The 27,206-nt window shown below is 50.0% G+C and overlaps 2 protein-coding genes across 10 annotated transcripts; one reads left to right on the top strand and one right to left on the bottom strand.

The window, feature by feature from the left end:
* The first annotated feature begins 1,010 nt into the window (after window positions 1–1,010).
* On the top strand, window positions 1,011–21,230 carry COPS7B (COP9 signalosome subunit 7B). 9 transcript variants are annotated; one of them, XR_011002570.1, is made up of 10 exons: window positions 2,878–2,995; window positions 4,858–5,033; window positions 6,207–6,282; window positions 7,834–7,922; window positions 8,499–8,701; window positions 9,918–10,023; window positions 11,317–12,449; window positions 16,037–16,157; window positions 16,939–17,044; window positions 19,935–21,230. XR_011002570.1 is itself a non-coding variant. In XM_068200546.1 (7 exons), exons 2-7 carry the CDS (start codon window positions 4,872–4,874, stop codon window positions 16,043–16,045), a joined length of 645 nt encoding a protein of 214 aa, XP_068056647.1. In that variant the 5' UTR covers window positions 2,878–2,995; window positions 4,858–4,871; the 3' UTR covers window positions 16,046–21,230. The 9 variants fall into 9 exon arrangements, 2 of the variants coding, with proteins under 2 accessions (XP_068056647.1, XP_068056646.1); XR_011002567.1 differs by having other exon boundaries at window positions 16,939–21,230; XR_011002569.1 differs by having other exon boundaries at window positions 16,037–17,044.
* Window positions 21,226–25,125, bottom strand: NPPC (natriuretic peptide C). Its single transcript, XM_068200549.1, has 3 exons — window positions 24,706–25,125; window positions 23,026–23,326; window positions 21,226–21,674 (listed from the first exon to the last, which is right to left on the bottom strand). Exons 1-2 carry the CDS (start codon window positions 24,796–24,798, stop codon window positions 23,039–23,041), a joined length of 381 nt encoding a protein of 126 aa, XP_068056650.1. The 5' UTR covers window positions 24,799–25,125; the 3' UTR covers window positions 21,226–21,674; window positions 23,026–23,038.
* Between the last annotated feature and the right edge of the window lie 2,081 nt (window positions 25,126–27,206).

Below are 27,206 nucleotides of genomic sequence, written 5' to 3'. Positions count from 1 at the left end.
GCAAGCAAGACAAAAGCAGACCTGGAGAAGGCAGAAACAAATGGTTGTATGTAGGAAATGAGCCTGCCAGGTGGAAGTAGGACATGCTGGTTTACAGAAGTTGTAAGAAACTCAATCCTGTCTCCATTCAGGCTCCTCAGAGATGAAAGAGCCAGAGACCAAATGGATCTCACAGAGGGGAACTCTTGCAGCTTTGAAGGGCTTCTCTAGCACAGGGGTAGGGATGTTTGTGGAGTTTCAAGTTGGAGCCTTTGCATTTCCTGGCCAGAATTCCCAAAGTCACCGTGCTGTGCAGGGAGGCACAGGCTTCTCATTCATGAACTTCTGAAAATCACAGAAGAGCTCATAGCTCTTGTGACTAGTGCAGGGCCTGGCAGCAGTGGAACACGTGACAGCACAACTCAGATAGTAAAAACCCTGGGATCTCTCAAAGTCCTTGGGCTGCGTTAACACAAACAGCACTCTTGAGCACATCATCTTAAAAATCTCCTTGCAAGAAAGTTGCTGCAAATCCCTCTATCCTTTGGTGCCACTTGGAACTGAAAGCTTTTCCTTCACATCTCTGGCAGGTGTGGCAGCCCCTGAGCTACCACTGCAGGCGAGAAGATGCCTCCAGCCTGTTTTCTGCTTCTCCAGCAGCTGTTCTCAAGGTGCAGGTAAAGGAGATGGTGCTTCTGTAGAGCAGTGTAACTGGGAGATACTTTAATAAACCAGGGCTTCATCCCACCCCACACTTGATGGAAGAAGTTGTACAGCTTCACATCTGCAACCATCCAGACATCACTCCTTGCCTGGCTGGGATGAGAGTCCAGCAAGCAGCTTAGTCCCTGGATCCTGGGAAATAAAAAGAGTTTGGAAACTTTTCAGTTGGGCCTGGGAGCTCCCCTCCACCATGCTCTGGAGGTGTGTGCTGGCAGCTGCAGGGAATGAGGGTTGTGGAAGCACACACAGGTGAGTAATGAAATATAAGGAAAAAATATAAGAAACACAAAAGTGTTTTCACTGTTGGCCCTCTCCTTGATGAGGTCAGGTGTCCTCAAAGTCTGGGGGTCCAGGACCCCACTGCTTGGGGACATTACTGTGGCAGTGCAGGGAAATAAGGTGAATTATGTGCTGCCTCAAAGGGACCTGGACTGCAGAATCACAAGGGGAAGAGGTGGGGTGAGCCAAGAGATAATGCCAACATTAAAAGATAAAATGGATTAACATCTCCTAGCACACAGAGAGCTGCGTGGGTGGAGCAAGAGGTTGCAATAGCTGTTTAAAAGGGAATGAGACAGCTGGACACACACATATTTTTCCTCTTAAAAGCAAAAATCCGTCCCAAAAGCTGAGCTTAGCTGACGCTGTCCTCCAAAGTCCAGGTCAGCCAGCCAGGCTGGCTGTCAACAGTTGGGAGGTATCAGGACAGGGACTCCTGGCTGACCTACATGGGGCTAACAGATGATTTTTACCCACAGGCTCTAGCAAAAGGTTGCGGAATCCCTGGAAAATAGCTCACAATCATATATTTCCATTTCTATTTCAGCCTGGAATTTGAGCTTTAGCAAGTGTTGGGAAAAAGGAGGCCGCACGCTGCTTGTCCGAGGCAACTGTTCCAGCAAGTCTGCAGGATGACAGGAGCCGTGGGGAAGGGCCTGGTTAGGATGTGATTAAAGAGGTAATTCTCCCTCCCTGTGCAGATGAGGGCTAAGTGTGGCTTAAGTAAATTACTGACTGGCTTGTTATAGCCCTGGCTGAGTTCCCTTGTTGTGCAGGGCCTGGTTTTTTACATCCAATTTGCTGTGAAGCCCAGAGTGTCACAACAGCATTCCAACACCTGCATCTCTGCACTTGTCTGACAGCCCTTCTCTGATGGGTGATGGGACCCTAGGGCCCTGGCTCTGAGACACAGGCTAAGCCCCATCAGTTTCCATAATAGTTTCTGATGTTCATTCCTTGAAAGTTCCCTCCTCCTGGTCCATGATTTGATCTTCAGAGACTTGCTGACTGAAAGCCAGAAGCACTTTGCTCTCAGCTGAAGGATTTTTAACAGAGGCAAATTTTATTCACAACATGGCATGGATGAGCCTACAAACCTTGGGAAGGTTAACAATCCCCAATTCCCTCTTGTTTCCACCCTCATTCTGATACCCCTTCAAGCATCTTTTGGCTCCTCATCTATGCCCTGGGGAGGATCTTAACCCTTCCAGTTCCCTCCCTGCTCCCCCATGTCACAGCCAGAGCTCTGCCCTTTGGTTTATCGTTTTTATGGACCATTTTTCTATGGAGTTCAAAATCAGTTCTAGCTTCACTCCATCTCTTGCTGTTTCCCAGGAGGTCTGGCCTGAGACGCTCAGGTGGTAGAATCATAGAATATCCTGAGTGGGATGGGACTCACAAGGATCATCGAGCCTAACTCCTGTCCTTGCACAGCACAGTCCCAAGAATCCCACCGTGTGCCTGAGTGTTGTCCAAACACTCCTTGAGCTCTGCCAGCTTTGGGGCCGTGATCACTTCCCTGGGGAGTCCGTTCCAGTGCTCCGTGCAACCATTCAATCTAATAATGGCCCCACTTCTAATAACGAAGTGGCCTTACAACAGCAGCCCTTCGCACGGGTTATTTTGGGGTGCAAACCCCTGTGATGCTGCCACAGGACCTCGTATCCCCTAAAAGAGAGGCAGGAATTTTACTTGCTTATGCTGGAACAGCTGCTGGGACCCAGCAGAGCAGCTGTTGCAGCATAAGCACGTGAAGTTTGCTCCATGGGCGGCTGGAGCATGGCTCTGCAGGTGCCAGCACACCCAGCCCCGTCCCCATCCCGGTATCCCCGGGATGCCGGCTCGCGGTTCCCGCTCCGCGCGGCCGCCGGCGATCGGGCGGAACGTTCGGCGCGGCCCGCGCGTTCCGGGGGGGAGGGAGCCGCGCGCGGACACCGGTGCCGCCATCATGGCGGCTTGAGGCGCGGCGGGTTCGGCGCCGGGAGCGGCGGGACGGGAGGCCGGGAGCGGAGAGGTAATGCCGGGGCTGGGAGAAGCCTCCCGGGAACAGGGGCGGCGGTGAGGGACTCACAGTAAATTACCCGCTGCGGCAGGGCTCGGTGGGGCCCGAGGGCTCTGCCAGGGGTCTGGGGGGAACGGCAGGGCCGGGAAACCCCCGCCTTCCTGCTGCAGGGTCTGCGGGCCTCTTCCCGCCCTGAAACTCCTTGAGCTACCTTAGAAAGGCCTGACCGCAAGAGAAGCCCGGCTTGTCCCCATACTTGGGTTGTTGTAGCCTTTGGACAAGCTACGTTGGAGTGTGGGCTGTATTTCAGTCACTTCTCACCGCGATAAGTCGCTTGTGGAAGCAGCGAGGTGACACGGGTGTGCGCACACGTTGCAATAGCACTGCCGTTTTCCGAACATTTACTTGGAAAGGGGCAGAGAATTGGCATCTCTTTCCCAGCAGGGCATGGATTGAGCCAGCCAGTCTTTTGTAACCGCATACACCAGCGTGTGGTTTGATTACCTGTGAGGGAGGACAATAGAACTGTGAAATCTGAGTCTCATTCCCAGCACAGTCAACCCATATTCTCTGGTGAGGAAGTTGCCCTCTCTGTGAGCAGAGGGAACACACTGATGTGTTAGGCAGGCACACTGAACGTTCTGTAGTGCAGGGATTTCTGGGTCAGAGCCGAGGTGCTGTTCAGCCAGCTGTGCTGTGCTTCTGGTGGAAAGAACCCCAGAGAGACTTCGGGAGCTGAGATATCTCGGTGTGGAGACTGTTAAAGGTTGCCCTCTAAAGCTGAGACCATTTGTACCTGCAGGTGTAATAGAACAAAGTAAAGTGTATTTTTAGAAGTTGACTAACACAGGAAGCTGTGGTGCCTTCACAAGCCTTAATTTGGTTAGGCCTGGTGAAACAGCAAAGCCCCTGTATGACTGTGCTGCCCCCACAAGGGTGGGTGTGGGCCCAGCCCATGTGGGTCACACAGAACCAGACAGGTTCTCTGGTGTTTGGTTTTCATCAAGGTTATACCCTCTGCTTGATAATTATCCCATACAAACATAACACAAAACCTCCCTTATCTGCTAAGTTCTTTGTTTGGTTTCTGAATAACACGCTTGGGAAGTATTGTCTTAGTTGTTTGTAAACAAACAGCTCATTTTGTGGTACTTGTTAATAAATAGTGGTTTACATTTCAAAAGCAGCATGTTGGTGCTGGGAGACAACATGCACACCAGAAATGTCAGGCAGCAGCTGAAGACAAAGACCTCTCTTTACAGGGACTTAAATAGAGCCTTTGTAGAAAGGGTATTTTTATCACTTAAGCTTCCCAGTTAACCCCAAACACTTGAAGTGCACAGTGCAGACAGGGGAGCTGCTTACAGGCCCCAGTTCTTTTTACCTTTTGGGCTCAATGGGAATTATGGAAACACAGTGTATCAATAGCCAGAGTCTCAGGAAAAGGTGGGATGTGTGGGCATCAGTCCTTCATAGGGAATTATGTTGGTTGCTGGCTTGGAGCTGTGTAATGAGGAAGGAGAAAGTCAATCAAGTGTATCAGTAAGCATCTTTACAGTTGGCAATTATTTGGCAGCATCACTGGAAGGAAAAGTCTGAAAACAGCATGAAATCTAAACTCCTGTCTTGTAAGAAGGGATCTGCAAGAGCAGATCCTTTTAGGGAGTTGATCAGACAGCAATTTTGCTTAGAAATTGTGGGAGTCATCCTTGCTCCCCAGCTAAATCAGCAGTTGAACCTGCTGGGTTTTTGGCCTGCCTCCTGAATGCTGAAGAAAAGGCTGGCAGCTGAAATGTTGCTATGCTGAGCACCTTCTGGTCCCTTGCCAGGCAGAGGAGAAAGGATGTGTTAATATTATGTTCTTTTGCTGACAGATTGAAAACCTAGAATGGCAGGAGAACAGAAGCCATCCTGCAATCTTCTAGAGCAGTTCATTTTACTAGCCAAAGGAACAAGTGGCTCAGCTCTGACTGCTCTTATAAATCAAGTGCTGGAAGCTCCTGGGGTTTATGTCTTTGGAGAGCTGTTGGAGTTAACAAACGTGAAAGAGGTAAGAGTTGAGTTTTTATTCTAATGCCCCTTCTGCACTACCGGTATAAGGGATCTCCAGAAGTTTCCACAGGCAGCCTGTGGGTGAAATTTCTGTGCCAGGAGGGCCTGTTGCAACTTATCTGGCTTGAGAGATGTTTTTGAATAAGAGGCTGACCTTGCTTTTGCCTGTATATGTTAGGTGTTAAAGAATACCTATATAAAGCTTTGCTACCTTAAGGCAATTGCCAACACAGCAAAAACCTGGCAGCAGCACAGTAGCAGTTTTAAGAAGGCACTTTGGCAGCCAACAAGGAAAAAGTCCCTTGCTATTTCTTTACTGTCCTGGAAAGCAGAACTTCAGTGCTCTCCAAAAGTCTTTGTGAACAGATGTCTAGTGTATCAGGCCTGGGTGGTAACCAAATCCAAACCATTTCAAACCAAGGTGGAAAGCAAGTTCCAGAGCTTTTGCTGAGAGTGCTTTGCCAGGCCCTGCCTCTTCTACAATGAAGGAACCTAAGTTGAGTATCTCTGCAGCTGGAGTAACACAGTGCACAGCAAGTTTGGCTTTCCAAACAGGCTCTTAAATATGCATAAAAGCACCTCAGTGGTCATTCAGCATCAAATCACAAGTGCTGGTTTTTTCCTGGGTTTGTGTGCAGCTAATGGTATTAAAAACCCAATCAATAAAAATCCCTGCTTGGTGCTGCCGTTATTCCAGTGAAGAGTTTGCAGGCAAGAGAAGAGCTGTTACCTTCAAATGCACTCCAGTTCCAGGGTCCCAGCTTGCTTTGCTTTGAAGCTGTGGTGGCTCTGCAGGTAAGCTGTCCTAGCTTTCACAGGATCCTTACCAGCCATCACCATTACCTGCTTGCTTATCACCTGATGAGAGGAGCAGGCCCTGTAGGTTGTCAACTGAAGTTAAGATTTGCTTTTTTCTTTTACCTCCCAAGTTGCCACACAAAGCAGTTGACAGTCCAAACTGGAGTTAAGTTCCGGTGCATAGAAATGACTGGATCATCTTGACTCTAAAACTGCTGGAATATCCTGCTCTTGAGGCCTTAGAAGGGGTCCAGCCTGGGATAGAATTGCTTTTCTGCTTAAGTCCTGTGCAGACTTACACCATTCTCTGGAGAAGGTGCCTATCAGGATTGTATTGCTCAATTTATGTGACCTTTCTTTTCTCCCCATCCAGCTTGCTGAGGGGTCTAATGCTGCTTATTTCCAGCTGCTGAACCTGTTTGCATACGGAACCTACCGGGACTATGTAGGTAAGAGACCCGTTTGCAGAGGGTGGGACTGGGCAGAGGGTGGGACTGGGTTGCCCTTTAGGATTGTCAGAGGCAATTCTTTGCTTTCTTAGATGCCTGGTGTAGTGTGGCTGGGTGAAAGCATCCAGGAACAAGAGTTTCTTAGGAAGAGAATTGTCTGTATGGGGTCTGGGTCATATGTGGTTTTTGCTTGCTAAAAATGAAAAGAAGGGTTAGAGTCTCTGGGGTGCTACTGGTTGGGATGGGACTGCAGTGATGGGCTGAATTGGTCTGCAGCAGACCAGTTCAATTGACCAAGTCCATTCCTTGATGTTCACAGGCCACTTACCTCTGTAGAGGGAATTTTCAGACATCTCTATGGAAATTTAGATTTGATTTTTTGATTTTATGCAGAAAACTTAGACAAAATTGTTCTGCGTTATTTATAAAAACCTACATGGTTTGTGAGATAACCTTTTATTCCATGACGGCATTGCTGAAACAAAGTGAATAATTTCTTAGCTAGAATACAAGTTGAAATAATGACTTTTATACAGCTTTAGAAAGACTATGTGTGAATCATCTTTGTATCTGTTGAAATGTGCTTTTATCTCCAGTGCTTATGCTTCCATTCTGCTACAATTTAATGCTTCATTTGTGGGTAGCAGCCTCATCCAGACCATTACAGAGTGTGACAAATAATTCTGTCATAGTGCTGTTTCTCAGGGTGGTGGATGAGCTATCTAGTTCCTGTAAGGAGCAGTGGCATCTGTAAGTGCAAGGACTGGAAATTCCAGTGTCTGTGGAGCAACATGAGCCTCATGAATTCTGTGGCTGATTAGAAGATGTGTTTACTGTCCATGGCTCTTGTGTCGCTGTGTGACAGCACAGTTCATTCTTCCTTTTCTAGTGAAGAAAGAGAAAGGGGGAAAAGCAGTCAAAATGCAGAGCATTGGATGAGGTGGGATGGATGGGAGAACTTGAGTGGCCCTGAAACATTAATTTCCATTAAAGTAGATATTTTAAAGAGTTTCTTAGCTTTGGAGGGCTGCCAGTTTCCTTTCTCTTTTTAAATATTCATGAGGCACATGGATATAATACAGTGACAGTATGGCCATCTAGATTAATGATTTCTCCTCTCTTCCTCAGCTTGGTACTTTGCACTTTAAATTCTGCAGCTCTTCAGGGAAATAAAACCAGCTGTATTTGCAACCAGTTCAGCAAAGGGGGAAGATTTTTTTCTGTCAGCTTGTTAATGAAATAAAAATTACTTGGTAGAAACAAAGCCATTGACCAAATGTTTTGGCCAGGCACCAGTTATGAATTACCTTATAATTCCAGAACCAGAATTACTAAAGAAGCAGATAAGAATGGAATGCCAAGTTGTTCTTAACTTTTCCCCTTCTCTCCCTGGTTGTGTCAATTTATCTGCAGCAGCACACTCTGCTCACCAGTCAGCACCCACATGAGCTGGAAGTGTTCAGTATTTCAGGGTGTAGTGTAGCATAACTATCCTGAAGTTCTGCAGCCTGGAAAGTTAAGTCCTGAATCTTGTCTTTTTGACATTAACAGCAAACAAAGATAACCTGCCTGAATTAACAGTGACTCAGAAAAACAAGCTGAAACACTTGACGATCGTAAGCCTGGCTTCCCGAATGAAGGTAAAGTGTGTGGGGTTTGACAGATGTTGTCTGTCTTGGTTTTGTTGTAGAAAATGGCATCCATTCCAGAGCCCTGAAGTTGTATCAGCCTGCATGGGTACCCACAAAAAAATCCTGTACTGGGAAGGTACATGTAGGGTACAGTGTTCTCTCCTGGAGCATTTGGGATACTGACTTAGTGGACTTCACGACTGAAGCGTGAGGGTGTCTGAACTGACATGCAGATTGGTCAGGAAGGTCTGGGAAACTTTGTATGGCTTTTTTCACTGCTGGAGATGGAGAATCATTCTTTAAAACACTGACTTTTTGTCCTAGAGAAAATTATGCCACACTTCAAACCCATTTACCTTTTTTCTTCTAGAATGTGCTATACTATACCAAAGCTTCAGGAATTACCAAAGCTGTGTCAGAATATTTCATAGCCTGGCAAGCATTTGTTCTGCCATGATCAGTCACTGCTGCACCTGCAGGTCAAAGTGTAGGATACAATAAACATTTGAGTCTCAACCTTTTGAGACTTAGCCATTCATTTTTGCTTTAGGACTGTTAACTTACTCTTGGTCTTGCTATTTTTAGTGCATTCCCTATTCTGTGTTGCTGAAGGACCTGGATATGAGGAATCTGAGGGAGCTGGAAGATCTCATTATTGAAGCGGTTTACACAGATATTATCCAAGGGAAGTTGGATCAACGGAACCAGGTGTTAGAGGTGGATTTTTGTATTGGCAGAGACATTCAGAAGAAGGACATCAGTAACATTGTCAAAACACTCCAGGAATGGTGAGGCAGTCTCTCCACCCTCCTTGTTCCTTGTACCTAGCTTGTCCTCACAGTTTCAAGTGCTGGCTCAATTTCACCACGTTCCATTAATCAGGAGTCTTATGCTATAAGTAGGCACTTGGAGGAGGAGTCCGTTGGGCAAGTTTTCCAAGATCCCATCTGGGATTCAATTTGCATTATGTATCAAGCCAAGCTCTACCACACCGTGAGCTTCTGCTCTCACTGTAGCTTTTACATGGCAGCACCCCAGTGACAAGTCGAGGACTTTGCAGAAAGAGGTGCCAGACTGGACTCATGGTTCTGTGGTGGGAGCTTAATAATGAAGGCAGAACTGTTACTTTTCAGCCTTTTTCACTGTGTGGGCAAATTCTAGAGAATCACAGCTCTTTGGATAGGATGTCTCTTCAAGTTTGAAGTTTCAGGTGGCTTTATCTTCTCTTTGTTCCTGCAAATGCAGCCTGTCTGCAGCTATAGTGGGACTGTGGTATTATCACTTTGTACCTTTGCCAGGAAGCTGTTTCTCATCTTTTTGTAGGATTCCCTTCCCACCTAAAGAAATTCCCGCATAGACTGTGGAGCCCATGGCAGGTCCTGAGCTGACTGGGAATTGCTTCCTAGTTGCTATGGTAATGAGTGCATGAAAAGTAATTAAACTGCTGGGCAAATATGCTGTCCTGTGGTGGGGGCAGGTTTTTTGCTTCTCTGCTCCAACTCCCTCAGTCCCATCACGGTGGGAGGGCTCTGACAGCTTCCAGGACCTTGCAGCATTGTTTGGAAGGTAACAGTGAACCCACTGCCAATTCCCTTTTTGTCTTTTCCAGTTCAGAGTCCCGTGCTGAGTGCTCTTGTCATTTGAGCACTTAACAGGCAGGAAGATTATCTCAATAATACTTTTTTTCTATAATTTTAAAATTTTACATTTTAGTACTGTGTTGCATCCTGTTTAAGCTGTAATTCTGTCTGAAAAGGAAGATGGAAGTGCATTGAACCTGCACTTACTCTCTGATGGTAAAGGGTAACAGACTCTAGAGACTGCTGAGAAATGCATTGGGTACGCAGCAAAGCTTTTTCTTGCCAGCTTTTTGCAACTCTAAGCAGGAAGTATAAATTTAATAATCTCTTAAACTTTTAGATGAGCCTGACTTTTCAGATTGCCTGATTGAGCTGCTCCAGGGAGAATTTGTAAACATTGTTTGACATAATTTGTATCTTGCAGGTGTGATGGCTGTGAAGCAGTTCTTTTAGGAATTGAGCAGCAAGTACTTAGAGCCAACCAGTACAAAGAGAACCACCACCGAACTCAGCAGCAGGTAGAGATGGAGGTGGGTACAGTCATCTCAGGCCTCTATGCTGTTGGATAAATGTTTGTTTGCTGAAGGAAATAATCTATAATAGATTGCCTGGTTGATGGTCAAGGCTCTCAGAAGAAGGCTAACAATCATGCAAATCAGGCATGGGGTAGAAAGAAAACACTTCTCTTTCTGAGTGCGAGACCACAAACATCAGACATCCAGAAGAGTGGAACTTCTCTTGATAATTTCTTATAGATTTAGGCTAGGTGACTGCACTAATTGTGGTTTCCTGTATTGATCCGTTAGGAAAACTGTGCTTTTACCACAAATCTACATTGCGACTCTGTTCCCTTCGTACAAGGCAGGCAGGAATTCAAAAACACTTCTCTTTGTTAAACCTGGAAGTGTAGTTAGAAGTCTCTGGAGTCTCGATTGCTCTTGCGAAAGGTGCCCGCGGCAGCTCCCCCAGGCGGGCCGGGCCCTGGCGCGCTCCCGCCGTTAGGTGGCAGCACGAGCCCGCGGTCCGGCCCGGGCCTGCGCCCGGACGTGGGCTCCGGCCGCTGGGAAGGTGGGGATGGGCCTCCCAAGACACTGCATCAGGGGTTAGCATCCCTGCAGGTTTATGTTTGCATCTGCTTGGAGGCTTGTTCCGTAGCCATAGCACATTTGGTTTGCCAGATGCCTTTGGCTTGGAGTTGGCACACCTGAGTCCCAAATCTTGGGGTTTTTTGAAGGTTTGCTCACTGTATTTGTGGTGAGCCCTGCAGAGTTCCAGGGGACTGAGAATGGTGGTTAGTGCTGTATCTCTCCTTTTCAGACAGAGTAGCAGAAACATTACTGCTGCTTCCCACAAAACTAATTTCTGTTCCTGCTTCTTAGCAAATATGTGTGTCTCAGGTAGTCAGGCAGGCAAATGACATTTTTGGGTTTTGAGTTCTGTCCCAAGAGTAGATTTTTCTTTCACTGTCTCCTTTCCGCTTCCTGGTTCTGGCTAACAGAATGGTAGAATGGCTCCTTCTGCACCAAGGCAGTAGTAGGTCTCTCCAGCCAGACAGAAGGGTGGTACAATGTTGTACCACTGTCTCTTAGGGAAAAAAGTAATCCCTAGTTATTCCAGACTGGAAATACTATCAGCTCTGTCTGTAAATGAGGATGAAACATTACCTTTATTAAACTCAAATGCAGAGCATGTTACTGCTGGGAGAGTCTGTTTTATAATCTCCACTATTATACTTCAGGGGTTTTTCAATATGTTTATGAACAGAGTGTCTGCTGCGAGGGGAGGAAGAAGCAGATGCTGATTCACTGTCTCTTCTTGGCCAGGTCACAAACATAAAGAAAACATTAAAAGCTACAGCCTCGTCGTCGGCACAGGAGATGGAACAGCAGCTGGTAGAGCGAGAGTGCCCTCCCCACACAGAACAAAGGCAGCCCACAAAGAAGATGTCCAAAGTCAAAGGGCTGGTCTCCAGCCGTCACTAGAACATGCCATCTAAATGTCATTCAGTCAGGAATGACAACAGGAGGAGCAAAAAGGGCCTGCGTCTCCTTTTTCAGTGGGTTCTGGGCCAGTCCCTTCCCAGCTGGCAAGTAAAAGCCCTGTTTGAATAGCTCCCAGTTAGCAGCATCTGGCTAAGTTACACTGTGCAGCTCCTATGAGTTTTCAGGGTGTCTCTATTCTGGTCCTGCCAAGAGGGACTTTTAAAGAAAGGGACTAACCAAAAGGGGCAGGAAAAAACCAAAATATCTGTGGACCGTTTTGCTCTCTCCCAGCTAGTTCATTGCTGCTTAACCTTGAGGAAGCTGCTCTACTGACTCAGATCATGGGAGAGCTTCTATAGCAAGCATCTGAACCCCAGAGTTGAAATGTGGCTACCAAAGCCAGGCTGGGAGTGAGGAAGCCATCAACACAGATCTTTTTATTCCCAAAGGGAGCACAGGAAGGTTTCTAGGCCAGGAACTGCTTTACATGGAAGCCTTCAGCCTTTCCACTACCCCTGTCTATTTTAAACTGGGGTGAAATTCACACTACCTCGCTCTGTGAAGATGAGTTCCAGTGCTGGGCTGTTTACTTAACTGTCTGTTTACTGCCCTTACTAAGCCCTTTAATCTCTCACAGATTTAAAGCACTGTTCTGCATCTCTGAGGCATCAGTACAATAAGGAGGAAGCAGGCTGCTCTTTCACACAGACCTTGCAGGTGGTTAGGGGCATGCTAGAAACTATTCCTCCTGAATGTGATGTGACCTCCCAGAGCTGCTTGTGAGTTCTTTCCCCCATTGATACGTCAAAAGGTAATGCATTCGCTCTTCCTTGGATGCTGGCGACAGTGGGAGAGGAGCCTGTTTGGCATGGAGGCAGGCTGGTGGCCCAGGACCCACTGGCAGGGGTCGCAGCAGCATCCCCTTGCTGAAGCAATGGACTTGACGAGTCTTTCTGAATTTTGAACACTTTCAGGTTGTATTTTCCTCCCTCTTTTTTTTTTTGTTTTGTACATTGTTGTGATTCTAAAGCATTTCAGCCTTTGTTTGTGGGTTTTTTTTTTTTATTTGTTACAAATTATTTCAGGTGATTTGCACCTAGTTTGGCACGGTGTGGGTTTTTTTTTAAGGGGGAAGCATTGGAACAGCAATTCATAAAAAAGTACATTTTAGAAAAAAAATTAAAAATGCTGATTTAATGTCAGAGTCTGGAGTCTTGACTTGGAGGCTGTTTTAGGCTTGTTGTCCAATGGCACTTGTTCACTTGAGCATTTATTTGATTCTTGGTGTACATTGACCGAAGGTCTGACTGGTCTCTCTGATGCATCTGGGAGACAGGGAAGCCTCTTCACGTTTTGTCAGTAGTTCATCCTTGTCCAGATTTGTGCAGAAGGATCTGTGGCAAAGCTGGTAGCTGAGCCTCGTGTCCTGAGCCTAAACAGCTTTGATGCCTGGTTGTGGAAGGTTCGCAGTTGTGCTTTTAGGCCAGTCAGTTCCTTCCTTTGCATCTAGCAGAGTGCTGCTTTGTACTTTGGCTCCTGCATTTCACTTCTGTAAAGAGAAGCTTTTTCCTGAGCAGGCAGGGGAGCTGTTTAAGCAGAGGACTGTGACAGTGCTCCAGTCCTGCAGCCAGCTGTCACCTGCATTTGCTCGTGCAATGCACGTGCCTTCCTCTTACTGCTACCAGGACTCTGCCATCTGCGTGTTTGCAGTCCTCAGTCACAGGACTTGCTCACTTGTGAAAGTAAATCCCTCTCCTTTTCTTCTCCTGCAGTGCAGACCCACCAGCTTTCAGTCTGGAGGGGAAGATCTAAATACCCTCCCTCCAGCTTCCTCTGGGTCAAGTCTCAGACACTTTGGGTTCTGGTCAGGCTTCTGACTTTTTTACCAGCTCTCTCTCCCCCTAGAAATGCAACAAGGATGTTAAGTGGATAAGCCCAGAGCACAAAGCCTTCACCAGTAACTCAAGGGAACTGTTTCCCAAGCAGTGGCAGTATTAGCTCCTGTTTCAGCTTCTCCCAGTATTCAGCTGACAGCTTCTCAGGAAGCTGTGTCCTCAAGTCTGTGTGATGGAGATGGACTGTGTCTGTGTCTAACTTGCTGTGTGGATAGCTGCAATGTGCTGGTCATCCACTTCCTCACTGGATTTGACTAGTGAGGCTCTATGGTCCTCTTTCATTTCCATTTTTAATGTCAGTCCTGCAAAGTGGCAGGAGGAATACAAATGCCTCTGGGAATCATTTTAGCTCCTCATCGAGCCACAGTCTGCTGGGGAAGTAGATGTGAGTTTGGCGTACTTGGTGTTTATTCCCTGCCAGGTACAGGAGTCACGTTAGTTTGCTGAAGCTTCTTTAGTGGTTGGAAGTTGTTGAGTTTGTTCTTAAGTTTTTGCTGTTCTCAAAGCCTGGCTGGGGGTGAGGATCTTATTTACGCTTTGGTTTGCATTGCCTTTGATCAGCAAAGCAGCAAGAGAGGAAATAGCACTTTGAATAAAAAGTTGTCCCATGTCTGATGCTGATAGAGGACAGAGAAGGGACTGGAATATTGGTGGGGATGGAGTTGTTTGCATGTTTGGCTTTCCTGGTGTGCCAGCGAAGGGCTTGGTGCTGCAAAAGGAGGGGGATGTCTGCAATGAGCCCAGGCTGAGATGAGTCATTAACAAATGACATGCACAGAGTACCTGGGGGAGGCAAACAGCTCTGCAGCAGCTGGTTAATGAATCTGGCTTGAAGGGAAGAGTTAGAAGCTATTCCAGAAATGAAGCAGAAGGCAGAGTTGTTAACGGGCAAGGATGCAGGAGGTGCTGTGCTGTTTGAGAAGGACAACAGATAAAGACTGTGTTGAGTCCTGTTGACTACAGGAAGGGCAGCAATTCAGAGCAGAGTTGAGTGAATTAGGGGCTGAATAGTGGGCAGTTTCAAGTGGCAAGTGCCCAGGGAGCTGAACTGCTATGGAGACAAGAGGGAGGTGGAAGCAGAGGCAGATTTGATGCAATCTCCCATGGATTGCCTGTGCCTGCTGGAGGCAGCTAACACAGCTTGTCTGAGCAATGCTGGACCCTGCTCCCTGGTGCAGGGCGAGCATCCTGCCCTGCTTTGGTTTATGGCAGCGATGGGATGCTCCAGCTGCAGCTCGCTCCAAGATTGCAGCAGGACAGACTTTGAGCTATTGAACTTCTGTTTGCCTTTTCCACCCAGAGGGAGAGAAAGTGAATGGAAACTGCCTTCCCTCTGCTCTTCAGGGCTTTATTGTCTAGCTTTGTGTTCTGCAGCTCCACTTGTAGTAGTGCTTGTTTAATATGGAATTGAGCACTGAGCTGGAAAATGGAAGAGAGGATCTCAGCTGATTGCAGTGCTGGTAGGCTGCCCTAGCCCTAAAGCTGTGCCTCATGCTAACAAATGTCCCTGGCATTCCTGCCGAGACTCGCTTGATACCAGCTAACATCAGGCAATTCTGGAACACAATAAAGCAGTGCTGATGTCAGTCTTAACAGAAGAAAATAAAAAGTTTTGGATTACAATTTCTTCTTCTTTTACTTCCCTCCTCACCTTCCTAGCTAAGCTGAATGTTAACTTTTGTGTTGAGAGCAGGAGGGAAAATCAGTGATGCTGACAGACCCTTCTGTCTTCAGATTTGAGACCTGTCCTGCAATCAATCTTGTGCAGCCCTAGGAAATCCCATGGATGCTTGTGGAGCTGCTCTCAGGCTTGCAGGTATCTCTCTGTGGATTGTGTACAGCAGTAGGACCTGCAGAGGTGTGGAGAAAGTGAAGATTTTGTTCCTTACAGAAGACAGTGGTGGAAAGAAGTGGCCATTTTCCCACCAGCCCTGCAAAGTGGATTTTGCTGAACATCTTTCAGTTCCTGAAAGAATGTAAAAGGATGCAGACACCCAGAGGGTGTTTTTTTGGTTTTAGTGTTCTTATCCAAGGCAAAATGCATTGGTCCACGTGTGCCAAGCAGACTTGTGCTTACTCATTACAGGGAAGACAGAAGAAACAGTGCCCTTACCTTTGATAGCTGTATTAGAACATAAATCACATGGGCAAACCAGACTTTTCCTAAACTTTCAGTTCTGTACAGGGTTACAGGATTTCAGCTAAGCCAGAAACCACACAAAGCCCACCCCTGCACAGGAAAACAGCCCAAACTTGTGCATTTGTGGGGCTGTTGGTGCTGGGAATTCTTATTTTTGGTCTGTTGCAAACTGCAATGCAGAAAAACAACCTTGATCTTTATTATTCTAAATCATGGGGAAATGGAGAAATCTAAGAGCCTGCCTCACAAATACAATAGACCCAGATAGCCCTATCTCCGGCACCTGGTCACAAAGTTTCCTGTTGTTTTTTTCCACCCCACTAAGTCCACTATAACACCTGACCTAATGCAAGGGAACCAAAACCCGAGTCTGCATAGCATATTTTTATGTAATCTGAGAGAGAGTAACCCAGGGGCATCAAGAAAGATAAAATTTAGAGAGATCTCAGTTCCTACTTGTAACCTCAACCTTGTATTCTTAATATGGAATTTCTGACAGTCTGAATTTCTCAGTTCAGTTTCTCAGAGCTTTTAGGAATATGTCATATGTTTCATTCTGCTCCATGACGGTGGTCCGTGTCTCTCAGGGACTGTTGACATTTTGGTGATAGTTCCTCAAGTTTGGCCCTCCTACAGAGCTCCCAGAGGTAAGTGATGGTAAAGAGAGTGTGTGTTTACCCCCTAGCCTGGGCTGACCCTGCCTCTCAGCATTCCCGTGGTGCTACTCCCCTCTCCGATTGGTCAGCCAGGCAAAGGAATGGGCAGAGCAGCACTTTGCTCCCTGTCTATGAATCCACAGGCACGGATGCTTCTTTGTGCAGTGTGTACATCTCATGACATGCCCCACTGCAAATTGTCTGAGTGCGGTAGCTGTGACCACAGTATTTTCTTGTTGATAAGAAAAGATGTCCCTGCTCTAGTGAACATGCATACATACACACTGGAAATTCCAGGCAGTAATGGGATGCCATAAGGTCATTTAACAGTCCTGAAATACGTATTTCCCCACAGAGCACAAAAGAATTTGTGCTTGCTCTAATTCTAGTAGAAGATGGCACACACTTCCACCTCTCCAGATCTTCAAAGAGCCTCTGGAATCTGTATCATTTGGGTGTTTTTGAAATGCCCTAGTCACACATGATAGCTCTGTGTTTCCAGAAGAGCTGATTGGGCTGGGTAAGCAAAGTCTTGCTCCTTCAGGGATCAGCCTCTTTGTGAGTATTTGGAGCTTGTCTGACCACAGGCTGTATTTTCATGGGTATGAGGTTTGGAAGTAGTGTTCTCTTGCCCTCCAGATTCTTCCCAAAGATGCTGTTTATCTCACCAGCCCTCATGTTTCACTCACTGTCTCATGATTAGCACAGTCCTAAGGCTGCTCTGCACTGATGCAGTAAGTAACATCTTGGTGTTTCATTGTCACCTTCGCAGCTGTTAGAGAGCACCAGTTCCTTCAGGATCACCTGCCAGCTGTGATGCTGTACCTTTTACATCACGACTCTGAGATGACACCTCTCCTTGCTGGCAGACAAGCCAGGTGGGTAGGCATTGCTCCTCAGAGCTATTCTGCATCTCAGGAGGCGCAGGCTGTAACCTGGTTTAGTGTAAAGGAAATCAAGGACAAAGACAGTTTGTAAATAAGGGGCAAAGCACAGAGCTGTGTCCTCTTCCAGCTCTGCTGCAGCTGCAGAGAGCAACCTTGGGCAGATCAGCTGCATTTCCCAGGACAGCCTTGCTCCTGCCTGCTGACTGTAACAGTTTTGGTCTCCTGGCTGGGCAGAGGTTGGTTGCTGATGGAGTTGAAGAAGATGTGCCTGTGCGGTAGGGGGGAAATCTTGCACCTTTTAAGCTTTTCCAGAAGTCGTCTTCCTTTTATGTAGCATACCCTTCTTTTCCCTGATGCAGATAAGATGGTCCAGGTGGGACTATCAGCCTGGAGTATTATGGGTAATATACCAGGTTAATTATGGAGGGGGCAGGAAAAATAGCCTGTGCAGTTTTCAGCAATATCAAAGGGATGCTACCTAATGATTTTCCTATTAGCTCTTTTCCCATCCTGCCGGAGTTGCTGCAGAACTGTCATTTACAAAGGCAGTTTGCAACTCATTACCCTGGATTTTCACTGTAGTTCTGCTCCAGAGAGTGTGGGCTTTTGCCGCGTGCCCCAACCTAATGAATTGCCTTCCCTCCTGACAAGGTTAGTTGCTGACTGACAGGAAGGGGCCTGAATTCAATTCCCTTCTTGTTTTTAACTCACGCTTGTGTCAGGTGCAGGCTCCCTCTGGAAGTTGCCCTGTGATCCCTTCCCTTTATTTTTCTGCATTCTGAGGGAAGCAGCCCATGCTTGGAGAAGTCCTGGAGCAAGTGGCAGGGGCATGTTTGTTGCTGCCCCTGGCAGTCCCTGCTCCATGCCTCAAGTCCCTTTCCAGATGGAAAAATCCTTTGCTCTTCTTCTCTGGGACTCTGGGCTTCTCTTTTTTTTCATTGCTTTGGGTTTTGCTGTTACCAGAGCTGAGCTTTGTAACCCTTCAGCAATAAGTACCTGGGAAGAGTTGCATGAATGGTACCAAGGAAAAACATGGAATATGAGCTGGGGGAACAGAAAAGGTTTCCCACACATGAGAAGACAACAGTGTCCCTGTTGTGAGTGCTCCAAGGTCTGCTCCAGCCTGTTTGGGCTTTGCCAGTCACTTGTACTACAGCACTGGAGGAAGCTCTTTGTCCTTTTCCACTAGAGAGCTGTGTGCTTTTTCAGGCTGGGGGCCTATGGCTCAACTCCTGCTGGGAATTGCTCCTGGAGAAGGGAAATCAAGGCTGTTCCTACGTCATGTCACAAGTGTTCCCATTTGGAAGCTGAATTGGCTACTGCTCATCCAGCTGGTAGTGCAGGAAATGTTTACATCCCATGAGTGCTAATTTGACCTAATTTAACAGGGGACCCTGGGACTCCTTCTTCCCTCACTTCCAGGTGTGTGTACACACCTCTGCTAAAGGCTATTGTCTGAGACTGTGGTTGAGATATCAGATGCTACCTCCTGAGGCTGCACCTTGCATCCAGAACAACTGTTCACTTAAGCTGTCTGGGCTGGGATGTAGCAGGGGAGTTTTCCAGGGCTGGCCATGCATCCTTTCATGGGATGTTGTGAGAATCTGACCTAGCTGGCCATCAGGAGAGGCAGTGATGCAAGATGAATTTGTTTTTGCTGCACAAGATGTCTCCTTGCCTCTTAATTACATTCCTGTGGCCCCTCTTTCTTGCTGCCCTTGTTTTCTACTGAGCCCCTGTCAGGGGGACTCAGTTGTGGCCATTTTGGGTGATTGCTGTGTTCTAATGAGCCACTTCTGATTCCCATTCTTGCTTGTCCATTGAAGCAGGAAAGTGCTCGTCAGTGCTCTGAGATCTGACCTCTGCTGGCAGTGCCACTCTCTGCTTGTCAGACCCACTGGTCTGGCTGTGCCATGGAGGGACCGAGGTTGAGTGGATCTGAGCTTTCCCAAGTGTTCTTTCACCCCTGAGTGCTGCCTTTTCTCTTGCACATCAGCTCCACCACACATGGGCACAATATTCCCGTCCTGCTGGTGGGAATCCACGTCCTAAGGGACAGATGGCTCCCTGGTCAGAACAGAAGCAGGAAAGTGAGGAACCAAGGTGTTATCCTCTCCCTCTGCACCAGGAACTCTAGCTCTGATTGCTCTTCTGTGCCAAGCTAATGGCCTTTTGCCATACAGCTTTGCCCTTTTCCTTGGGTTTGCTTTTTCCCAGGAAGCCCAGTGGATGGAAGGGACCCATGCTGTGGGCTGTGCTTTTATTCTTGGACAATGCTGCCGAGGAGAAACAGGAATCCAGACTGTACATGACCCCAGGCTGTGATCTTCAATCTCCCAACCTTATCTCAGGTTCTGCCTCACTTAGGTGATAAGATTATATGGATTGAATTCCTGAGGCTGAGTTCCTGCTGCTGTGTTGAGGACAACCCCTCTGTCACCAGGCAGGTGGTTTTATTTCAGCTCTGGCTTGAAGCAGAAAGCCAAAACTGGTAGGGGAATCATCCCCACCTTGGTCCCAGCCTGTCACTCTGTCATGGTCACTACTCTGGCGTCATGCTCAGGGACCAGGACCCTAAACAGGACCTGCAGCACCACCTTCTTACACCTCTGTTCAGACGTGGCTGTGCAAGGTCTGCACAGTAAACGATTCCTTGTTGTCCTTTAGGTTGACAGCAGACAATCCCCTCTAACAGGCATCTGTTTAGGAGATCCTCATACAGCCCTTCCTTCCCTCTAAAGATGTGTGGAGCTGGAATGGCAACCTTCACAGGTGTATTTGCCTTACAGAGCCCTGACAGTGGGTTGCCATTCCCTATGGGAGCTGCCACTTGCCCATCCTGCCTCCCTCCCTGCCAGGGTCTTGATTTTGTTCCCCATAGGCAACATCTTATGTGGTCCATCAGCTGCTGCTCCCCGTCCAGCTGGATCCTGTGGGCACTACAAGGTGGGTACCTGTCTCTGATGGAGGCCGTGCTCATGCGAGGTCAGAAACATCCCCTATGCACTCCTAACCTGATGATTGAGCTGTCGGGTGTCTGGATGAATCCTCTTGTTCTGTGCACCCAGTGTTCTATCAGAGCTGTGGTGAATCTGGCTGGAGGTTTCTATGGCTTCCTGGTGGTTGCTAAGGAAAAGGATCGCTTTGCCTCTGGGTCTTGGTGACTTTCTCTTTGCCCTGTCCTAGGCACCGGAGCCCAGCAGAACATAATGCTCGTTGTTTCCCAGCCCACTACAATGGCCAGGGCATAATTTGTGACTCCTGTCACGGCTGGGCTGGGCGCCTGCCACTCTCTTTTTTTCTAAGGCCTCTTTGAAGAATGAGACCAAAGAGCCTTCAAGCAGGAGTTTGCGTGTTTACTGCACTCCCCGCCCCCTCACTTGCTGTTCCTTTAGAGCTCCGAGTCATTTTAACGATTTATTTCATGCACTTTACATAGCAAGAAGCTGTAGCAACAGCTGTGTCCATGAATCCTTACCAGGCAGCTCTCGGTATATTTTGGTCTGTCTACTTATTGTCCCTGGCTCAGTTAAATAAATCTCTGCTGGAGGAAGGGACTTTACAGCTTAGTGGCAAAGGGCTGGTGAATGGGAATACCAACAAGACACTTAGTGGGCCACTGGATCCTGGAATAGCAGTGCCTCTGGCACAAAGCTCTGCTCCCACCAGCACAGCCGGGGGCCAGATCCAGCGCAGGCTCTTTGTTGCTGCAGCAGGGACAGCGTCTCCATCCGGCAGCAGCGACAGACCTGCAGTTTTGGGCTGAAGCTTGGGCTAGAAGCAGTTAAAGCACGTCTAGGACAGATGCTGCCCTTGTCACGCTGCTGTCGATCCAGGGCTCGGCTGTTAACCATGGTGGGCTCATTTCCACGAGTGCCATTTGGGATCTGGGCATAGATGTGCTGCCCAAGGCTGTGTGCTCTTGCAGGGAGCTCAGCTGGGGTCTGCAGAGTCTTGCAGCGCCAGGCAGGATTCAGTGCGTTAGAGCATCACAGGATTGGACACAAGTTTACTTTTGCATATGGGATCAAAGCTTAAAATATCAGCTGGCCTTTCTCTCACTCCTGACTTTTCTAAAACATCTGAACAATTTCTTCTTTAGCTCTGTTAAAATCAATCAATCTGACATTTAAATTGTATGTGAATTTGATAAATAAAGACAGGTTACAAAATGCCACACGGAATGATTTTTTTTTAAAGTTTTTCAACTACTTAGGACAAAAAATGTTACAATGCTTGACTTTTCATTTAGTTACATAAATAATTTTTTTATAAATATCTCTTTATAAACAATATATAAATAGCTTTACAACATAAATACATTTATGCATGACATGAATTTACAAACAGCAATGTTATACAGCTGGCTTCATCAGTCTCTTGGAAAAGCACTGTCCCTTGTCTCGGTGAGTGTTTGTATATATAATATATATAAGATAGAGAGCACTTGTTAAAAAAATAACAAAACCAAAACAGTTGGTGCCATGATTCCTCGTACCAAAAAGAAAAACACAACCACATCTTTTGTCCATTCCAAGGGGGTCTCTGCTTCTCTAGGTGTTGCCTGGGGGATGTGCCTGGCTGTGCGTGGTAGGAAAAAGTGGACTACGGACTCCAAGGCCTGCAAGGAACAAGAACAAAGTGGCCATTAGTACTTGCCATGCAGTACCCCTTACCCATCCCCAGCCAAAACCCCTGCCAAAGTATCCGTGGCCTGGGGCTGGGGGATGCTGGACTCAGCAGAAGCCATCCCTGAGCTTTTTGCTTGTGCTAAAGCAAGGAAGGAAGTGCACCCTTTGCTTTCTGGCTGGTGTTCAGGGGAGAGGTTGAGGGAAGCTGCTGCTCCTCCTGCCCTTGTATCTGTTGGAGTTTTTTTTCTTCTGATGGGTTTAATGAGACAGAATGAGTGTGACCTGCCTGCATGGGGTATGTGTGTTCCTCTTGGAGCCCTGAGCTAGCAATACTTGGCAATATTGAGGAGTCTCTAAATGAGAAACAGCACCCATCCCTCCAGGACAGGCCATAGATCAGCACTGGCATCCTGTAGGCACCTTTGGGTTGTGCTATTCCCATTGCTCTGCAGAGATCCAGTCCCCTCTGTGCCCAGTTATGTTACTGCAGGGCTGGGCCATGGGAAGAAGAGCAAGTGGCCTGGGCTGCAGTGGTAAGTGCTTCCCGAAGTGTGAGTTCATCTGTGTGTGTCCTGCTGGCAGGGCCAGGCCAGAACCGTGCCTCACTGCCCCCAGCACCTGCAGGGAGACCTGGCAGGGGACGCACTGCCATGTTTTTCCCAAACCCATCACTTTGGGGAAGCAACACTCCTTCACCCATTGGTTGCTATACAGTGGCTGTGAAGCACTGTGGGAGGAACTTCTCCCAGCTTCCCATAACTTGTTCAGATACAAAGCTGCAGTTAGGAAAGTGCTACTCATGCCTGTCACCACACCTAGAAGACACCTGGGCAACTTATGTGTTATTTTTCCTTAAATTAAAAGCACTGGAGCATGGCTGAGACAGGAGCCTCACTAACTCTCCAACTGCAGGCACACAGGGGGTACCCTGCCCTCCTAACGCCTATCCATAGGTCACCTAAGTGTGTCAAGCAGAGGGGGCAACTAGGAACCTGTGGCTGCACCGGAGCTCCTCCTGCATCCTCCCCGGAGCCTACGGGTCTAGCTCAAATTAGAGGGAATCCAGTTTGAACTGCTGCAGGAGCAGCTGGGGTCTCTGACCCTTCTGCAGGGCAAGGCAGCGGGAGGGCCGGTGGATTCTGGACGGGAATGGAATATGGTCAACTTTGGGGTCTTCCTCTTTGCCCGTCAGCAAAGCCAGAGGTTGCGAGGCTCAGCAGGGTGAACACCTGCAGTCCCGTGCGCTGGCATCTCGCGTTCGCAGGGCAGCGCATCTTCCGCATCCCCCGCGGTACCGGAGCGCAGCCCCCCAGCCCCATCCCGGCCCGGCCGCGCACTCACCGCCAGGGGTCCCTCAGCATCCGAGGCCGCTCATGGCGCCGATGCGATCCAGCTTGAGCCCGAAGCAGCCCTTGCCCAGGCCCTTCTTGTGGAGGCCCTTGTGGCGGCGGCCCGGCGGGTCCTGCAGCAGCCGCGCCCAGCCCGCCCGCGGCCGCGCCTCGGCCCGCGCCTCCCGCGCCTCCCGCGGGCCCGAGCCGCCGCCGCCGCCGCCGCTCCGCTCCTTCTCCCGCTCTTTCTCCCGCTCCGCCGCCTCGGGCGGACCCGCTGCCGCCGCCGCCGCCGCCGCCGACCCGCGGGAGGCCTGTGGGGGGGAGAGGTTCAGAGCGCCGCCGTCCCCAGCGATCCCCATGAGTGTTGGGGGCCCCCGTAAGGGACACGCAGAGGGGTCGGTGTATCCCCCCTGCGGTGCAAACGCGCGATTGGGTCTGTGCCCGGCAGTGCAGTCCATCACCCCGCTCTGGCTGTGGCCAGAGCATCTTCTCCCCTCCCTAAATCTGGGCTCCCTTCCCTGGGGTCAGAGCATCCCCCTAATCCACACCATAGCGGAGTCTTCCTGTCCCGGTCAGTGCATATCCACACCGCCCCTCCAAAGGGCTGGTGGTGCTGCACACCTCAGCTGTGCTGCTGTCACTATCCTGTCGTCCCATTCCATCCCGTCCTCCCCCCACCCATAATCTGAAGGGGCCTGAAAGCTGGCAGGTCCTTTCCTTTCAAGACCCCCTCGGTCACTGCATCCCTCACCAGTTTATAGACCTCTTCAGATTATGGGGAGGGGTCCTGCCCCACAGATCCCCGTGCACCACTGCCTTGCAGACTGTCCCCAGCAGTGGTGAGGAGATCAGGGTTCCTCCTCCAATTCTGACCCACAATTAGAGGGACACACCTCCTTCCTTACTGTTCCCCCATCTCCCAGGCCTTCCATCTCTCTCCCTACTCAGAGCTGCTGCCCACCAAGCCCTGGAAATGTTCATCCTCATTCATTTTCCCAACATCCCCCTGTATCAACACTTTTTCTTCAGCCTACACCCCAGTGCCTTACCGGGACACCGCCACTCCCTTCCCACTGCTGCCCTGGGGCACTAGTCAGACCGTGTCCCCATCTCTGTGCCCAGACCTTAGGGCAGTACCACCCGGTGGTACTGGGTGCCTCGGGCACATCCCTCGTCCTCAGCATCTCGGGAAAACCAGATCCCTGGGACACTCTCATTTGGGGCGCCCCTTCCCCATGGGACACGCGGGGAAGGGACACCCACCTCTGTGCCCCTGCCCGGCCTGCGTGGTCAGGACTGCCCGGAGGGCTCTGCTCTCACACCCTGTCCCACCGTGCACCTGCTGCCTGCCCCGCTCCGGCTCTGCTCCCGGTCCCCCGTGCCCGGCACAGAGGGGTCTCCAGGGTGACTCCGGGGAGCCCACTGCCACCCTCCCCTGCCCCGATCCCGCGGGCTACGGGTACACCGCGTCCCGCTCCAGCCTCTGGTTTGGGGCGGATGTCCCCGGACGTTCGGGACAGCCTGGAGAAGCAGGGAGTCCTCCTTGCAGTCCAACAGCCCATGCGGAGAGAAGAACCCCTCTTTGCACTGACTCTGGCACCCCACAGGCACCCCACGTTTCCCCCTGTGCCGTTAGGACTCTGAGCGGGACCAGGAGAGGAGGAAGAGCCGGAGAAAGCTCCAGCCGTACCTTCTGTGGGAGCTGAGACGCCGGCTTCGCCTCCAGCCTGACGGAGAGCAGCGCGAGTAAAAGTCCACCAGCCAGCAAGGGTGAGATCTGCATCCTGCGGGGCCGAGCGGCAGGGGGCTCGGGGGGGCAGCGGGGAGCCGAGGGCAGCCCCGGGGAGAGGACGGGACCGACGGGAGTCAAAGTTCAGAGCGGAGCCCCGAGGTCCCTCCTGCCGCCTGCGAAGTGCCGAGCTAGTGAACTTGGGCTGCTTTCTGCTTCATTCATTTTATAACCCAACCTGCTCGGTGATGTCATCTAAATACCCAGGTCCAACCCGGTCTGCACTCCACAATAGCAGGAATTTAAAGGGGGGGGGTGGTGGTATCCCCTCTCCCCTGGCAGTAACAAATGACACAAGACAACCAGCTCCGGGAGCTGGAGACCCGAAAGAGAAAGCGGGGGGCATTTGGCTTGATGCCCCCGCCCTCCCCTAAACGCCCCCGGCCCCCCCTGCAAGCTGTCTGCCCTCCCCTTGCCGGCTGCCCCACGGCCCCTCGGCTCCCCGCACTGCCCTGCTGACCTCCCGCGGAGGAACACGGGCCAGGCGGGGGGGTGGTCCCGGTGCGGGATTCATCCCAAAAGACAGGAATAAGCGCAAAAAACACCTTTTTTTTTTTTTTCTTTTTTTTTTTTTTTTTTTTCCCACATCCCGGACTAAATCAGAAACTGTGCCTCCCAGGTCTCTGCTTGGCAGGACCAGGGCCACTGCCCTCTGTGACAGGGATGTGGGGGACACAAAGGGATGGAGGGGACAGCGGTGCTTCTTGAGGGCAACTAAGTGGGTCTCTTGGCTCAGGGGGCTGACCTGCTCTCTCTGCTTCTGGGAGGATCTTGATGGTGTTCCTGGCCCTGGAGATGGGGCTTTTCAAGCACCCTGGGGATGTCCTCTGCAGGGCACAGTCAGTGTCACAGGGTCCCTTGTGGGGGCAGGACCTCACTGGCTGACCCACTGCAGGGCTGTGCAGCCTGGCCTCCCTCTGACCTGCTCCCGGAGCTAGAGGGCACAGGAGAAAGGTGTGATCCTGGGATCACCCAGTAGATCACAGGGCCTTTGAGGAGGCCCCTTGCTCTCAGCCTTCCCCTTTCCTGGCTGGCAGGGCAGGATTTGTGACTCTGCTGCTGCTGGGGCTAGCACTGGGCAGCTCTGGAGCTCTGCTGGCTTTTTGCTGATGGAGCTGAGCACCATCCCCAGCCCTCTGTCCAGAGGAAATGCTCTTCTTGGCATGAGGGCAGAGGAAAGACACCCCTTTCTTTGCAGGAGCATGCAGGGCTGAATTGCATTAAGCTGAATTTGCACCCCAAATCCCTTCCCTGAAACCAGGGAAACATTCTCTGCTCTTCCCCCTGTCCCTGGAGTCTGTTTCAGTCTGGTCCTTTCCTCCTGCTCTGTATCCTGGTCTTTCTGGGCTCTGCTGCTCCACAAATCTCTGGGAAGCTGTCCCTGCTGGGGGACCATGGCTCTTTGGGGGGCTGTAGTATCCCTGCTCAGGAGCAGGGAGATGTTTCCTCCTCCACAGCCAGGGCTACTGGGCACGGGACACTTCCAACAAGATTGGCTTTTCAGCTCCATGTGAACGGGAGCTGGAAGGAGAAGGTCTCGGTGTTTTTTCCATTGTGCCTGCCAGGTGGAGACAACTTGGACTTTTTTGAGTGTGAAGCTGTGCTTGGGCATTTGTCTGTGTGCAGGCAGAGCAAAGTGATGGAGTCAGGGTTAGAGCTGACCCCGGGTGCCAGAGAGCCGTGGGTGCAGGCAAGGAGCAGGGAGAGGCCCCTTCTCTCGGGGTTCAGCCCTTGTCTCACACGAAGTGTAGCTGGAATGTGGCAGCCAGCCTCACCAGGGTGCAAGGAATGGGGAGCTCTGCACCACTACCCCCATCAGCAAGGCTTCTGCAGGGGAAAGGGGAAAGCAGCTGGGTCTCCACAGGATGAGAGATGACATCTCTCCGGGGATGTCGGGGTGCCCGAGGCCACCAGCAGCTCAGCAACCCCCACAGAATCCTGCCACCACCGCTCTGGCTGCGCTGCCCTGGTGCTGTGGGCAGCCTGTCCCCTGGCTTCTCCCGGTGGACCCGGGACGGGGAAGGACACGAGGCAGATGGCTGGGGAGAGATGTCACAGGGCGGGCAGGAAGGGCCGCCTCGCTTGCCACCAGCCCCGCCGCACGCTGCAGGCCGTGGGGTCGGTGCCGGAGCTGCTCCAGCAGCCCCTCGCCCCGGAGGATTAGAACATCGCCACAAACGCCACAAGGCGGTCCGGTCTCAGCCAGCGCCTGCCCGCAGGAGGCTCGTCCCTGCCCTCGGCTCTCTAGCGTGGTTTTCATTAGTGTGTTTTCTTTGTCACACTGTGCAGAGCCTCGGGTTTGGGGGGAGAGGAGCGGCTGTGCTTTATAAATCCAATTAGTCTTGTTATTCAAATTACTCTGCCGAAGTCAGAGCACACAAAGACTTAACTCAAACCAGATC

This window comes from Anomalospiza imberbis, chromosome 10 (genome assembly GCF_031753505.1).
Source record: "Anomalospiza imberbis isolate Cuckoo-Finch-1a 21T00152 chromosome 10, ASM3175350v1, whole genome shotgun sequence".
In the NCBI taxonomy this organism is placed as follows: Eukaryota; Metazoa; Chordata; class Aves; order Passeriformes; family Viduidae; genus Anomalospiza; species Anomalospiza imberbis.
The sequence above is the reverse complement of the archived record's forward strand: the minus strand, read 5'-3'. Positions and strand labels throughout refer to the sequence as shown.